This window comes from Heptranchias perlo, chromosome 37, assembly GCF_035084215.1.
Source record: "Heptranchias perlo isolate sHepPer1 chromosome 37, sHepPer1.hap1, whole genome shotgun sequence".
In the NCBI taxonomy this organism is placed as follows: domain Eukaryota; kingdom Metazoa; phylum Chordata; class Chondrichthyes; order Hexanchiformes; family Hexanchidae; genus Heptranchias; species Heptranchias perlo.
Window position 1 is genome coordinate 9,586,438 of NC_090361.1, and position 16,390 is coordinate 9,602,827.

The 16,390-nt window shown below is 49.9% G+C and overlaps 1 protein-coding gene across 1 annotated transcript in view; it reads left to right on the forward strand.

The window, feature by feature from the left end:
- The window catches only part of kank2 (KN motif and ankyrin repeat domains 2), a 116,395-nt gene that overhangs the window by 68,523 nt on the left and 31,482 nt on the right, over positions 1-16,390 (forward strand). The window contains exon 3 of the mRNA XM_067973094.1: positions 16,075-16,165. Within this exon, the coding sequence (XP_067829195.1) occupies positions 16,129-16,165 (37 nt within the window). The 5' untranslated portion in view covers positions 16,075-16,128. The remainder of the gene's footprint in view (positions 1-16,074; positions 16,166-16,390) is intronic.

Below are 16,390 nucleotides of genomic sequence, written 5' to 3' on the forward strand. Positions count from 1 at the left end.
GGCTCTCTGTGTTTCTGAGGGTCTGTGTTTCTGAGGGTCTGTGTTTCTGAGGCTCTGCGTTTCTGAGGGTCTGTGTTTCTGAGGCTCTGTGCTGCTGAGGCTCTGTGTGTTTCTGAGGCTCTGTGTGTGTTTCTGAGGCTCTGTGTTTCTGAGGCTCTGTGTTTCTGAGGCTCTGTGTTTCTGAGGCTCTGTGTGTGTTTCTGAGGGTCTGTGTTTCTGAGGCTCTGTGTGTGTTTCTGAGGCTCTCTCTGTTTCTAAGGTTGTGTGTGTTTCTGACGCTCTGTGTAATTCTGAGGCTCTGTGTGTGTTTCTGAGGCTCTGTGTTTCTGAGGGTCTGTGTTTCTGAGGGTCTGTGTTTCTGAGGCTCTGTGTTTCTGAGGCTCTCTGTGTTTTTGAGGGTCTGTGTTTCTGAGGGTCTGTGTGTTTCTGAGGCTCTGTGTTTCTGAGGGTCTGTGTAATTCTGACTGTTTCTGACTGTCTGGCCCCGATATTTACGGAGAGGGAGAGGGGGCTCCTGTCAGCGGCTGGGAAACCCAGAAAAACGGGAAAGGCGGAGGTCCTGCCGAATTTAACGGCAGGACCTCATTAGAATTTTTTTTACTCAGTTTCCTGCCGGACAGCCGGCCAGATTGAGAGGCTGGCCGCTGCCGAGTGGGAAAGCCTGCTGTACAAGGCCGCAGCCGGGGACCGGAGGGGTGGGAGGGAGGGAGAGAGAGTTAAAGGGGGCAATAGATCGGATTGCAGAGAGGTCGGACGATCGCCAGGAGGGAGGCCAATCATGGCAGGTTTGCTTGGGGGGCCTGGGGGAAGCACTCCTGCTCCTCCTGGCCCACAAGCCGTGCTGGAAAAGCACTTACCTGCTGGATCTGGCAGTTCTCGCCTGCTTTTAGCCGCTGGGGTTAGCCCCGGGAAACCCATGCTGGAGGCATTAAATTCAAGTCGCTGACAAAATCGGAGGCACGGAGCCTCATTAACATATTACAATGACAGACCCGCCTCTCAAGAGCCGGTTACTTGGCCGACCCCCGAAATGCCCCGGGAAAACCAGACGTGAGCGCATTTGCGGTGGGTTGGGGGCAGGTTTCCCATTTTTAAAAATATAACACCCCCCCCCCAACCCTCTTCCGCCCGTCCTGGATGGATTAAAATGATCCTCTCTGTGTTTCTGACTCTCTGTGATTCTGACTGTGTGTTTTTGAGGCTGTGTTTCTGAGGTTCTGTGTTTGAGGCTTTGTGGTTCTGAGGCTCTGTTTCTGAGGGTCTGTGTTTGAGGCTTTGTGGTTCTGAGGCTGTGTTTCTGAGGTTCTGTGTTTGAGGCTTTGTGGTTCTGAGGCTCTGTTTCTGAGGGTCTGTGTTTCTGAGGGTCTGTTTTTCTGAGGGTTTATGTGTTTCTGAGGGTCTGCATTTCTGAGGTTTTGTGTTTCTGAGGTCCTGTGTGTTTGAGGGCCTGTGTTTCTGAGGGTCTGTGTGTTTCTGAGGTTCTGTGTGTTTATGAGGGTCTGTGTTTCTGAAAGCTTGTGTTTCCGAGGGCCTGTGTGTTTGAGGACCTGTGTTTCTGAGGTTCTGTGTGTTTCTGAGGGTCAGTGTGTTTCTAAGGGTCTGTGTTTCTGAGGGCCTGTGTGTTTGAGGGCCTGTGTGTTTCTGAGGGCCTGTGTGTTCGAGGGCCTGTGTGTTCGAGGGCCTGTGTGTTTGAGGGTCAGTGTGTTTCTAATGGTCTGTGTTTCTGAGGGCCTGTGTGTTTGAGGGCCTGTGTGTTTGAGGGCCTGTGTGTTCGAGGGCCTGTGTGTTTCTGAGGGTTTGTGTGTTTCTTAGTGTTTATGTGTTTCGTTTTACACTGTTTGATGCTGGAGGGCTCTCTCCAGACCTCCTTGGATATCCCTGAACTACAGCATCACTTGAGGGCTGTGCTACCTGGAGATGAGAGGGTTCTGTCATAAAAAGATGGCCGTGTGTTCCTTAGCTTGACGAGCGGGATTGCAGAGGCCTGGGAAGCGCACTGATTGACAACCCTTTTGGTTAGAGAATAGAGTCGAGGGATTGGAACATGGGTGGGTGAAGAAAATACCAGGAGATGGAGAGGAGGGGGCCTAAAACTGTGAATATACATAATGTAAAGTACCTTCTCCATCCTCCTCCCCCGCAGAAGGATTACTGGCCCAGCCCTTGAATGAGGCTGCTGTTAAACACCCTTGTTGGGATCCTGTGAGCTACTCTGTTTTGGGTTGTACGACTGTCTACTGATTCCAGTCGACAGGGAAAGGCCGTGAATAAATGGCTCCCCGAGGGAGATATTTCCTCACATCCTCCTGACTGCACAAATTGCTGCTTGGTCATGAGTCATTTTTTTTTAAACTGGATTAAATGAAAACCATGTGAAGGGTTTAACGCTGGAAAGCCTTTGATTGTTTTTTTCCATTTTTTGTCGAATTTTTGTTTCTCTGATTGCCGAGCCCTCTCATGACTCGCGTACTGTTTGCCCTCTTCAGGATCTGTCACATTTCAGATGTTGATTTTAATTCCCCCCCCCCCCACCCCACCCATGTTCTTCCCCCTCTCTCCAAGGGCGCACCAACTCCACAGGGACTAGAACACGAGGCTATCATTTGTCTCATCAGCCCTGAACCGGGGGTGGAGCAAAATCGCCCAGGATTCCCCCTCCTGATCATTATCCAGGTCATGTTACAAAAGTGCCCCTCCCTCAGCTTATTTGCTGCTGAAACCCTCATCCATGCCTTTGTTACCTCCAGACTCGACTATTCTCCTGGCTGGCCTCCCATCTTCCGTCCTTCATAAACTTGAGCTCAACCAAAACTCTGGTGCCCGCATCCTAACTCGCACCAAGTCCCGTTCTCCCATCACCCCTGTGCTCGCTGGCCTACATTGGGTCCCGGTCCAGTAAAGCCTTAAATTTAAAATTCTCATCCTTGTTTTCAAATCCCTCCATGGCCTCGCCCCCTCCCTATCTCTGTAACCTCCTCCAGCCCTACAACCCTCCGAGATCTCTGCGTTCTTCCAATTCTGGCCTCTTGCACATCCCCGATTTTAATCGCTCCACTGTTGGCGGCTGTGCCTTCAGCTGCCTAGGCCCTAAGCTCTGGAATTCCCTCCCTAAACCTCTCTGCCTCTCTACCTCTCCCTCCCCCTTTAAGATGTTCCTTAAAACCTACCTCTTTGACCAAGCTTTTGGTCACCTGTCCTAATATCTCCTATGTGGCTCGGTGTCAATTTTTGTCTGATTACGTTCCTGTGAAGTGCTTTGCGATGTTTCACCACGTTGAAGGCGCTATATAAATGCAAGTTTAGTTGAATAGATTTTGGGTGAGGACCCGGTTGTGCTCCAGCAATCAAATGCCCGTAACGCTCATTGTCTAAGCTTACATGTGAAGAATGGGCATTTGGGCGGGGTAATGAAGGGCATCTGGTGCATTTAGAACTGTCCCCCAGTCAGCACCATCGGGAGGAGAGCAGGGAACAGTGGGGGCAAAAAAAGGAAAGAAAACCATCAGCTATAGAGATGGAAAGAAAATAAGAGGCCAGGGTAAAACATGTCAGTAACGTGTTGTCTGTAATGGGAGAGAATCAGCAGCTTCAGTCAACATTAAACAGAAAACTGGAAACTCACATGATGCAGAATTGTCAGTCTCATTCTCAGTAAAGCGTAGGCAGCCTGTAACCGAGTGTGACCCAGGGTGGGAGGGGGGGGCGACGTATCAAAGCCTCGACATCTCAGCCGGGCTCTGTCACAGTCACCCAGGGCTGCAGGAGAATGAGAGAGGAGCAGTTGACAATATAACTCAATACAAGGCAGGCGGGCAGAGGTGAGAATGGTTTTTGCTGCATGTCTTGGTTGTGTGTGTGTCTGTGTGTCTGTCTGTGTGCCTGTGTCTGTGTGTGTGTGTGTGTGTGTGCCTCTGTGTGTGTGTGCGTGTGTGTGTCTGTCTGTCTGTCTGTGCCTCTGTGTGTGTGTGCGTGTGTGTGTGTGTCTGTCTGTCTGTGCCTCTGTGTGTGTGTGTGTGTGTGTGCCTCTGTGTGTCTGTGTGTGTGTGTGCCTCTGTGTGTGTGTGTGTGTGTGTCTGTCTGTCTGTCTGTGCCTCTGTGTGTGTGTGTCTGTCTGTCTGTCTGTGCCTCTGTGTGTGTGTGTGTGTGTCTGTCTGTGTGTGCCTCTGTGTGTCTGTGTGTGTGTGTGTGTGTCTGTCTGTGTGTGCCTCTGTGTGCGTGTGTGTGTGTGTGTGTATCTGTGTGTGTGTGTGTCTGTGTGTGTGTGTGTGTGTGTGTGTGTGTCTATCTGTGTGTCTGTCTGTGTATGTCTGTCTGTCTGTGTAGATATGTGTGGGAGTACAGCACTCTCTATGTGTCAGTGCTATCGTAGCCCAGTGCTGGGCTCTCTGGGCGTGAGAGGGAGCAGCATTCTAAAGCATGCTGTGATATTCAGTCCTGGGGTTTCTCGTGTGTTCGACTTGTTTCAAGGCTGTTTTCTAAATGCAAATCTAAAATTTAATTGAGTGTACAGCACAGAAACAGGCCATTCGGCCCATCTGGTCTATGCCAGTATTTATGCTCCATATGAGTCTCCTCCTACACCTCTTCATCTAACCCTATCAACATATCCTTCTATTCCTTTCTCCCTCGTGTTTATCTAGCTTCCCATTAAATGTACCTATGTTATTTGCTTCAGCTACTCCACGTGGTAACGAGTTCCACATTCTAACCACTCTCTGGATTTATTAGTGACTATCTAATATTTATGGCCCCTAGTTTTGGTCTCCCCACAAATGGAAACATTTTCTCTACGTCTACCCTATCAAACCCTTTCATAATCTTAAAGATCTCTATCAGGTCACCCCTCAGACTTCTCTTTTCTAGAGAGAAGAGCCCCAGCCTGTTCAGTCTTTCCCGATAGGTATAACCTCTCAGTTCAGGTATCATCCTAGTAAATCTTTTTTGCACCTTTTCCAGTCTGTCTAGCTCCTTTTTATGCATGAAGATCATGTTTGTTGGAGCTTTGTGAGGTGATTTATCACCCGTTCCCGTTAACCTTTATGAACAATTTCCAAAGACACAACTCAGGGAGAACTAGATTGGAATAAAGTTGAGGTCAGTTCCACAATCCCACCAACCCTGTGAGGAAGCCTCGCTCGACAGGCTGGGAACACAAGGTCCCGGGATTTACCCTGTAGTATGTAGACTACAAGAGACCATAATAAGGGAGAGCATTAGTAACACTTTCATGGACTGACGGATTTATGAAGGGCGGGTCACACTTAACTAATTTAATCAAATTCTTCGAGGAAATTACCCACGTAAAAGACTCGAGGAGAGACACTACAGGGCTGGGGCAACTTCTCATTCCCTTCTCCCTTTGCCTCAATTCTCCAAGACAATTGGGCTGAGATCAGGAACTCGCTGCAGGCAGGCCTCGACTGATCCTCTGACTTCCTGGCGGGAAGACATTCCTTGTTGGATCATCTGTGGGCGGGAATGTGGTGGGGAAGGACGGGTGGGGGTCCCTTCCAGCAACTGCTCCTGCTGATGTCGGTGCTGGTGGATTAACTACCGAATAACCATCGCTGGCACCCATCAGAGACGAGGCCTCGACCGGCCTCGCTGGAGGAGGGGGGGGGTGGGGGAGAATGAATTGTTTCTGTCTCCGCAGAATCTTCTAAGGGAAGGCGTTTGCATGTGTGGCTGCAGGTGATGTTTGTCTCTGTGTGAAAACATTGTACAGTGAACCAGCCGAGGGGTAAGGCCTGCTGTTGGGAGCAGGCGCCAGTGCCTGGGTGTAGCATTCCCGTAGAGGAGTTCTGGAGAACAGGTCCCATCTCCCTGCCTTCTGAAACTTCACAAAGATCCTGCTCCCGTTCACCCATCACCCCTGTGCTCGCTGACCTGATTGGTTCCGCAGCCATGCCTCGGTTATAAGATTCTCATCTTTGTGTTCAAATCCCTCCATGGCCTCGCCCCTCCCTATCTCTGTAACATTCTCCAGCCCTAGGCTCCTCCGACTCTAGGCTCTTGTGCAGCCCCCACTTCCTTCGCTGCACTATTGGCGGCCGTGCCTTCAGCTGCCTAAGCTCTAAGCTCTGGAATTCCCTCCCTAAACCCCCTCTACCTCTCTCTCCTCCTTTAAGATGCTCTTAAAACCTCCTCTTTGACCGTCACCTGCACTAATGTCACCTTCTTTGGCCCAGTGTCATTTTTTGTGTGATAACGTTCCTGTGAAGCGCCTTGGGGCATTTTTACCACGTTAAAGGCGCTATATAAATGCAGGTTGTTGTTGTTGTTCTCCTGCTAGCAAGCAACAAAATGGATTTCACAGAGCCTGGGAGGGGAGGTATTTTTTTTGCTTAGCTCAGTATACACCAGGCTGCACACTCCCAGCAGGACAGTTAGAAAGTTCTCCACTTGTTTACAAGACCAGATGCTGGGCTGGACCAAGTACTGAAAAGACAAGGCCCTCGTCTGACTGCTGGGCAGGGTTGGGGGTCGGGTGGGGTGGGGACGAGGGGTGGAGAGGTGAGGATTATTATGCAGAATGCAGTCTCCGGCTTTTATGTTTAGTTTGTTTTGCTGAGGATCAAAAGGGAAAAGAAAGATTTTGTTTGTATGCAGCCCATTAACACGTCCCTTAGAATTGTCTCAAATACTTCACGGAAAATGAGTTACTTTGAAGTGCAGCGACTGTTGTCATGTACGCAGTTGAAGCAGCCATTTTGCCCACAGCGAAATCCCAGAGACAGCAATAGAATCAAAGAGCAGTTAATCTGTTTACATGATGTTGGTTGAGGGAGGAATGTTGGACTAGGACACCGGGAGAACTCCCTGTTCCTCTTTGTAATAGTGCCGTGGGATCTTAAACATCCACCTGGACAGAGAGAGCCAGGACATCAGTTTAACACCTTATATGACAATGCAGTGACCTCTCAGTACTGAAGGTGCTGACCTTTGGACAGTGCAGTGACCTCTCGGTACTGAAGGTGCTGACCTTTGGACAGTGCAGTGACCCCTCGGTACTGAAGGTGCTGACCTTTGGACAGTGCAGTGACCTCTCGGTACTGAAGGTGCTGACCTTTGGACAGTGCAGTGACCCCTCGGTACTGAAGGTGCTGACCTTTGGACAGTGCAGTGACCTCTCGGTACTGAAGGTGCTGACCTTTGGACAGTGCAGTGACCCCTCGGTACTGAAGGTGCTGACCTTTGGACAATGCGGTGACCTCTCGGTACTGAAGGTGCTGACCTTTGGACAGTGCAGTGACCTCTCAGTACTGAAGGTGCTGACCTTTGGACAGTGCAGTGACCTCTCAGTACTGAAGGTGCTGACCTTTGGACAGTGCAGTGACCTCTCAGTACTGAAGGTGCTGACCTTTGGACAATGCAGTGACCTCTCAGTACTGAAGGTGCTGACCTTTGGACAGTGCAGTGACCTCTCAGTACTGAAGGTGCTGACCTCTGGACAGTGCAGTGACCTCTCAGTACTGAAAGTGCTGACCCCTGGACAGTGCAGTGACCCCTCAGTACTAAAGGTGCTGACCCCTGGACAGTGCAGTGACCTCTCAGTACTGAAGGTGCTGACCTCTGGACAGTGCAGTGACCTCTCAGTACTGAAGGTGCTGACCTCTGGATAGTGCAATGACCTTTCAGTACTGAAGGTGCTGACCCCTGGACAGTGCAATGACCTCTCAGTACTGAAGGTGCTGACCTCTGGACAGTGCAGTGACCTTTCAGTACTGAAGGTGCTGACCCCTGGACAGTGCAGTGACCTTTCAGTACTGAAGGTGCTGACCCCTGGACAGTGCAGTGACCTCTCAGTACTGAAGGTGCTGACCCTTGCTGGGTACTGCTCCATAGTTATTGGCTACTCTCCAGTGCCTTACCCAAGTGACCATCCATCAATGTGAGGCCAGACAGTGAGCGTTGGCAAGATATTTGATCATGGGGGCATCACAGCCAAGCTGAGCCGAGCCGATCCTGGCCTCAGCTGATGTTCACACACAGCAGGGTCAGGAGCGGGAACCTGGGCTGATCTTTCTTCTCCCGGACCCAGGGGCACTGAAGACAACAGTTGGTTTCCTACTGCCACCACAGCTCAGTGCAAACCAGGGGTGACCATCTCATCCATAAGGTGTCACACCACACAGTACATTCACTCACTAAGCCATTGGGGCAGCTCCTGGACACCTCACCGCCCAGCTGAAGGCAGAGCGATGAAAATCGGGGATGCGCAAGAGGCCAGAATTGGAGGAGCGCAGAGACCTTGGAGGGTTGTGGGGTTGGAGGAGGTTACAGAGATAGGGAAGGGCGAGGCCTTGGAGGGATTTGAAACCAAGGATGAGAATTTTAAATGATTGACAAAGGCTCCTTTAAACAGAACCAGCGGCGGTAAGTGTGTTACTAGCTCCGACCCCCGATCTCCGACCCCCGATCTCCGACCCCCTGCCATCATCAGACTATCAGACGAAGGGCCAGGAAACTTGCCATGTGCTTGACAGGTGTCACTCCTGACCAGCGTCTCCTCCACTTAACACTGGCCCACTCTGGGGAAAATGCTCACTCCATAATTCAGCAGTTCCACTGAAACGGACCCTCTAACACGATGATCCACAACACAAGCAGAGAAAGCTGTGGAAAATCAGTTCTCCCAGGCCGGGAAGCGCCCGGTGTGTTTTGCTGATCAATTGGTAATGAGGCCGTCCTCCTTTGATTTAAAAACAAAGGCTGCCGTCCCCTGTGGGCGCCATTTCCTTTTGCCCTGTTGTTTCCCTCATTCTGAGCGTGTGAAAGTTTTTGAAAATGCTCACGGTTTACAAGCTGTGTATATTTGCTGTTCTGAATATAGATTGGACTCCTCAAACATCAACAACTTTCATTTAAATAGCGCCTTTACATCGCAAAACGTCCCAAGGCGCTTCACAGGGGCGATTATCAAACAAAATTTGACACCGAGCAACATAAGGAGATATTAGGACAGGTGACCAAAAGCTTGGTCAAAGAGGTAGGTTTTATGGAGCTTTTTAAAGGAGGAGCGAGAGGTGGAGAGGTTTAGGGAGGGAATTCCAGAGCTTGGGTGCTAGGCAGCTGAAGGCACGGCCGCCAGTGGTGGAGTGATTAAAATCGGGGACGTGCAAGAGGCAAGAATTGGAGGAGCGCAGAGATCTCGTAGGGTTGTAAGCCAGGTTACAGAGATAGGGAGAGGGCGAGGCCATGGAGGCATTTGAAAACAAGGATGTGAATTTTAAAATCGAGTCCTGGACTGGGAGCCACTGTAGGTCAGCAAGCACAGGGGTGATGGGACTTTTTGCGAGTTAGGATACGGGCAGCAGAGTTTAGGATAAGCTCAAGTTTATGGAGGGTGGAAGATGGGAGGCCGGCCAGGGGAGGTCAGCTCAGCTGATTTGATAGCTCCCTAACTGCTGAGTCAGAGTCTGTGGGTCCATTCTAGGACTATAGCATCTAATCTAAGCTGACGCTCAGGTGTGTGAAACGGCCAGAGGCCCCGTCCTTCAGAAGAGAAGTTAAACCAAGTCTGCCTGTTCCGCTGATTCTGGTGGCTTCAAGAGCCCCAAAAGCCCGGTTTGCACCGATTCTCTTTACCATTGACTTCAATTAAAAAGATTGTCAGGCAGGGTGTAAAACAGACTGTCAATTCGCTATCGTCCATTATACGCCAAAGCCCAAGACCAGTTTTACCCAAGCCCCCACCCCCACCGTATTTCCACAACAAGCACGTGACAGCTCTGAGTGTTTATCTCAGGAAAGTGCTTTTCCTCACTCCAGAATATTCGAACCACATCGTTAATGGGAATGGAATGTGGCCAGGGGCTGCGGAGTTGGGGGGCCCGCTTTTAGTGGGCCAAGCACTCACCTTATCTCAGAACTTCAAGGCCAAGTGCGCCAAACAGTGAAAACACTCAGGGCTAAAATAGGAATCACGTCACCCTGAGCAGCAACACTGGCACAGAGGCCTGCGGAGGGGGCAAGGGGAAAGGCCGGAGACCCCAGAATAGTTTGCCGAAGGGATGGAGAGGCTGGTGTTTGCACGGTGTGAAGGACAGAGTCTCTGGGGATTAGAAACTCATTCCTTTTGTATCTCTTTCCTACATTACAACAGTGACTACACTTCGACGTTACTTCATTGGCTGTAAAGCGCTTTGGAATGCCCTGAGTTTGTAAAAGGTGCGATATAAATATAAGTTCAGTCATTCTCTTACTTCACCGTTTTACTGAAGGGCAATAATTCCAAGCTTCGACCTGTCGTGACAATGAACCTGTGCAGATTTGAGCCTGACACCGTGCGGTGGTACTGAGCCCCGGGGCCACACAGCACGTTCCAGTCCCACTCCACTCAGTACCCGTCCAGAGGTATATGAGGCCAAGGCAGCAGCAAAGGGGGAGCCTCAGTCCACACGGCTACTGGCATCTCCCGGGGGCATCGTCAGCGGGCTGGTACACACCCTCCCTCTACATCTCCTGGGGGCATCGTCAGCGGGCTGGTGCACACCCTCTCTCGGCATCTCCTGGGGGCATCGTCAGCGGGCTGATGCACACCCTCTCTCTACATCTCCTGGGGGCATCGTCAGCGGGCTGGTGCACACCCTCTCTCGGCATCTCCTGGGGGCATCGTCAGCGGGCTGGTGCACACCCTCTCTCTACATCTCCTGAGGGCATCGTCAGCGGGCTGGTACACACCCTCTCTCTACATCTCCTGAGGGCATCGTCAGCGGGCTGGTACACACCCTCTCTCTACATCTCCTGGGGGCATCGTCAGCGGGCTGGTACACACCCTCTCTCTACATCTCCTGGGGGCATCGTCAGCGGGCTGGTACACACCCTCTCTCTACATCTCCCGGGGGCATCGTCAGCGGGCTGGTACACACCATCTCAGCTGCCATTCTCAGGCCAGATAGGCAGTGGAAAGGCAATCAAATAGAAAAATAACAAGGGAAACTTACTGATATATCTCAGAAAAAAATATAGAATTACATAGAATTTCCAGCACAGGAACAGGCCATTCGGCCCAACTGGTCTATGCCGGCGTTTATGCTCCACACGAGCCTCCTCCCACTCTACTTCATCTAATCCTATCAGTATAACCTTCTATTCCTTTCTCCCTCATGTGTTTATCTAGCTTCCTCTTAAATGCATCTATGTTATTCGCCTCAAATACTCCTTGTTCCACATTCTAACCACTCTCTGGGTAAAGAAGTTTCTCCTGAATTCTCTATTGGATTTATTAGTAACTATCTTATATTTATAATCCCTAGTTCTGGTCTCCCCCACAAGTGGAAACATTTTCTCTACATCTACTCTATCGAACCCCTTCAGAATTTTAAAGACCTCTATCAGGTCACCCCCTCAGCCTTCTCTTGTCTAGAGAAAAGAGCCCCGGCCTGTTCAATCATTCCTGATAATTATAACCTCTCAGTTCTAGTATCACCCTTGGAAATCTTTTTTGCACCTTCTCCAGTGTCTCTATATCCTTTTTATAATATGGAGACAGATACAGAAAAATAAATAAAAACCCGAACGTGCGACGAGATCAGGCACTCCAGCCTGAGGCCTGGGTGGGCCCTTTCGCCGGGGGGTCCGGGTTTGAATCCAGCCCAGTCTCCTCTCCCTCGGCCAGCTGGAAGGATGTGAAATGGATGGGATGAACCGACAACCCAACACTTGCTCCTTTTAGGCACCAAACTCACATGGAAAGCTCATTTAATGGCTCCTTTGGAAATTGTAGAAGCTGACGCAGAGAGCTTGGGGACTAAAGTCGCTGGGAGAGATATTGAACAGAACATATAGAACAAGACAAGGCTGTCTGTTCCCTCCAATGGACCGTGTGCGTACAGCTTGCAGTGTCCTGAACTCTCCCCACACAACTGTGTAACCCTGAGATAATGACAGAGAGATTTCTCCCAGACCCCAAAGGCTATTGAAGAACAAATCCATGATATTGATTCAGTCCCATTAATGAGCTGAGTTGCATTTCATAGATTGTCATTTGCAGTGTAGAGGGAGCTTTACCCTGTATCCAACTCGTGTTGCACCTGTCCTGGGAGTGTTTGATGGGACAGTGTAGAGGGAGCTTTACCCTGTATCCAACTCGTGTTGCACCTGTCCTGGGAGTGTTTGATGGGACAGTGTAGAGGGAGCTTTACCCTGTATCCAACTCGTGCTGTACCTGATCTGGGAGTGTTTGATGGGACAGTGCAGAGGGTGCTTTACTCTATATCCCTCGACATCATCTTACCCCTTCTCTCCTCTCCTCTCCTCCCCAACACCTCCCCTACTTTCCTTGTTCCCCTCTCCTATCCTCCCTGTTCCCCTCCCCTACCCTCCCCATTCCCCTCTCCTACCCTCCCCGTTCCCCTCCCCTCCTCTCCTTTCCCCTCCCCTCCTCTCCCTTCCTCCTCTCTCTTCCTTCCCCCTCCTTGTTTCTCTTCTCCTCCTCTTCCCTCTCATTCTTCCTTACCGCTCTTCCTCTTTCTTCTCTCTTCTCTCCTCCTCCTCCTATCCACTTTTCCCCTCCTCCACCCTCCTTCCTTCCTCCTTTTCCTTCCCCTCTTCCTCCTAAACCTCCAACCTCCCCTTCTTTCTCTCTCTCCACCCTCCCACCTCTAACTCCCTTCTCCCCTCCCCCGCATTTCTCCTTCCCTCTCCTTGTCCCTCCTCCTTCTCCCTCTCTCCCCTTCCTTGACAGATTTTTGTTAACCAAAGGTATTAAGGGATATGGGGCTAAGGCGGGTATATGGAGTTAGGTCACAGATCAGCCATGATCTCATCGAATGGCGAAACAGGCTGGAGGGGCTAAATGGCCTACTTCTGTTCCTATGTTCCTTGTTCAGGTGACAGTGAAAACCCCCTTTTTGGTGCCTCTTCCAAGTTGCTCACAGATTCACATTTTATTTTCAAGTAAAACAGTCGACCTTTCAGGTATGCTTCTGTGCACCCACCACCTGGTGCCCGGGGGAGAAGGGGTACAGGTAACGCACCAACATCCCAGAATGGGCACGACAGTGGTGATGTGCAAGTGTTAAAAGCAGGAACTCAAATCCCACCCTTCCCACAGTATTGATGGTTCATGTGGAGATGTCTGGTCCCCAAAGAGCTCCCCTCCCCCCCACTGAAAGAATTAGCAGTCGGAGAAGGAACTAAAAGGACCAAGAATATAAACAAGCTTCCAAGTAAATTGCTTCTCCCGAAATCCAGCATTGGGTAAAGTCACCCGGAGGAGCAGGTCGCTGAGGGTTTGCTCAACACTTGCTGTGTATATGGAGACCCCTGTTGGAGACAACAAGAATCGCACAGAATGAGACAACGAATTTCAATGCAGTTAGCAAATCATCCAGTTTAATTTATCCCACCTCTGACCAATACAAGTCAACCTAACCCAGCCTAACGCAAAGCAACCGAACCCAATCCCACCCAAAGGAGCTCAGCTCTATCTATTCCAATCCAATTCAACCCAACCCAACCTAATTCAAACCATGATGTGGAGATGCCGGTGATGGACTGGGGTTGACAATTGTAAACAATTTTACAACACCAAGTTATAGTCCAACAATTTTATTTTAAAATCCACAAGCTTTCGGAGGCTTCCTCCTTCCTCAGGTGAATGTCCACATTCACCTGAGGAAGGAGGAAGCCTCCGAAAGCTTGTGGATTTTAAAATAAAATTGTTGGACTATAACTTAATTCAAACCAGTTTAGAGGGAACTTCACACTTTAGCCCATGCTGTATCTGCTGTGGGAGTGTTTGACGGGACAGTGTAGAAAGAGCTTTACTCTGTATCTAACCAGTGCTGTACCCGCCCTGGTAGTGTTTGATGGAACAGTGTAGAAGGAGCTTTACTCTGTATCCAACCCACGCTGAACTGGCGCTGGGAGTGTTTGATGGGACAATGTAGAGGGAGCTTTACTCTGTATCTAACATGTGTTGCACTGACCCTGGGAGTGTTTGATGGGACAGTGTAGAGGGAGCTTTACTCTGTATCTAACATGTGTTGCATTGACCCTGGGAGTGTTTGATGGGACAGTGTAGAGGGAGCTTTACTCTGTATCTAACATGTGTTGCACTGACCCTGGGAGTGTTTGATGGGACAGTGTAGAGGGAGCTTTACTCTGTATCTAACCCTTGCTGTACCTGCCCTGGGAGTGTTTGATGGGACAGTGTAGAGGGAGCTTTACTCTGTATCTAACATGTGTTGCACTGGCTCTGGGAGTATGTGTGATGTTGGTACCAAATATCGAGTGGTGAAGAACCATGTTCTTGTTTCGTTTTTATTTTGAGTCCATCGCAAAGTTACTGATGATCATCACGAGGGACGGAGCTAAATTTGGGTTTGAAGCTAACTGAACCAGCAAGGCGTCTTGGTGCCACCAGTAAACAAACTGTGGAGAATGGCCCCGATTTGCACTAGGAAAAGAAACACTTCAAACAACGCTAACCTACCCAGGGTCTTGTACACACTCCACATCAACTCCTTGCTTTTTTATTCACTGCTCCGACATATGAAACCTAAAATCCCATTTGCTTTTTTATGGCATCTTCTACTTGCTTTTCCACCTTTTAAAGGTCTCAGTGTTTGCATCCCTGGATCTCTGTTCCTCACCATTTAAGGCATACTTCCTTTACCCTTGGTATGCTGATAAGGTTAGATGAAGTAAGGTGGGAGGGGGCTCGTATGAAGCATGAACACCAGCGTAGACCCGTTGGGCCAAATGGCCTGTTTCTCTGCTGCAAATACTATGTAAACAGTTGAGAAAAAAAACAAGATGAAAGCGTGCAATAGCCTAGTAGTTAGGCCCTAGTGGGTTTAGACTAGCAACACAGATGTTCTGAGTTCAAATCCTGCCATGGCAAGCTGACTTCAGTAATTTGGTAAATTGTGGGCTGGCATCAGGGGTGAAAAAAGTGTGAAAACCCAACTGGGTCCTTCAGGAAACAGAATCTGTCATCCCTGGTCTGGTCTATATAGGAATCCAGTCCTCCACCATGTAGTTGTCTCAATGCCCTCAGGGCAATGAGGGATGGGCAATAAATGTGGCCTTGGCAGAGTTCCCTACATGCCAAGAGCAAATATATAAAAATAATTGAACGTGGCACTCAGAGGGTGGGCAGGTAGGAACTCAGTGTGGTCCTGAGGGTCCTACAGGGTCAACAGATAGAATGTTTTGTTGTATCATGCAGTTGTTACTCATTCTGTGCATGTTAAAACTCTGGACTGGGTTTCCTGAGATGCCTGTTAGACGTGGTGTTATATCGGTGCTGGTCAGTCACTCAAGTTCAGGACGAAGTTCTGAGTCCAACTGCGAACCTAGAATTGTCCGATCGGGCAACATCAACTCAAGTTGTTTTCATAAACGGCTCCCTCCACCCCACCCGGGGTTTGTTGCTAACCCACTGTGTCCCACCTCAGCCTGCTGATGCCCAGTGCCACAGGGCAGGGAATTGCTAATCTGACCGGTGTCGAGCAGCAGCTGAGGGGAGGGGGACACTTGTGTCAATTGCATTGGCCAGTGTGTGCCCAGCCTCAGGCCAAGCAAGCTGAAGATGGGGGACTAATAGAAAGAAAGATTTGCATTTATATAGCGCCTTTCACAACCTCAGGACGTCCCAAAGTGCTTTACAGCACATTGAAGTGTAGCCACTGTTGTAACGTAGGAAGCATGGCAGCCAATTTGCGCACAGCAAGGTCCCACAAACAGCTTTGACATAAATGACCAGATCATCTGTTTTAGTGTTGAGGGATAAATATTGGCCAGGGCACCAGGGAGAACGCCCCTGCTCTTCTTCAAAATAGTGCCATGGGATCTTTTACGTCCACCTGAGGGGGCAGGTAGGGCCTTGGTTTAATGTCTCATCTGAGAGACGACACCACCAACAGTGCAGCACTCCCTCTGCACTGGAGTGAGCCTAGATTATGGGCTCAAGTCTCAGGAGTGGGATGCGAGCCCACAACCATTCTGACTCAGAGACAAGCGTGCTATCCACTGAGCCACAGCTGACACATAGAATCGAATGACCCGAGTGTTCTGTCCTGTCCGATCTGTGCCATTCTGACTTACTTTTTCTCTTGGCCACAGGCCCCCGTGTGATTAGTTCATCTCCAAGTGACTGAGGAAAGGTCAGAGGTGAAGATGGCAGAGGTGCTGCAGATGAAAACTAACTTCCCTGGTACGTATAATTTATTGACCTCACTGCCACCTTTTGAGGTGGCTACTTAGAGCACTCATTAACTGGGGTGGCATTAACCTGAGTTTGACCAGTCTTGTGTGGGACACAGGGGGCAATTTTAACCCAACCCACCCAGCGGGAAAGTGACGAGATCGGGTGCAGTGCTGGTTTTATACTCAGCCCGACTTTACTCTCCATTGAAGTTGATATTGTGCAGGGTGTAAA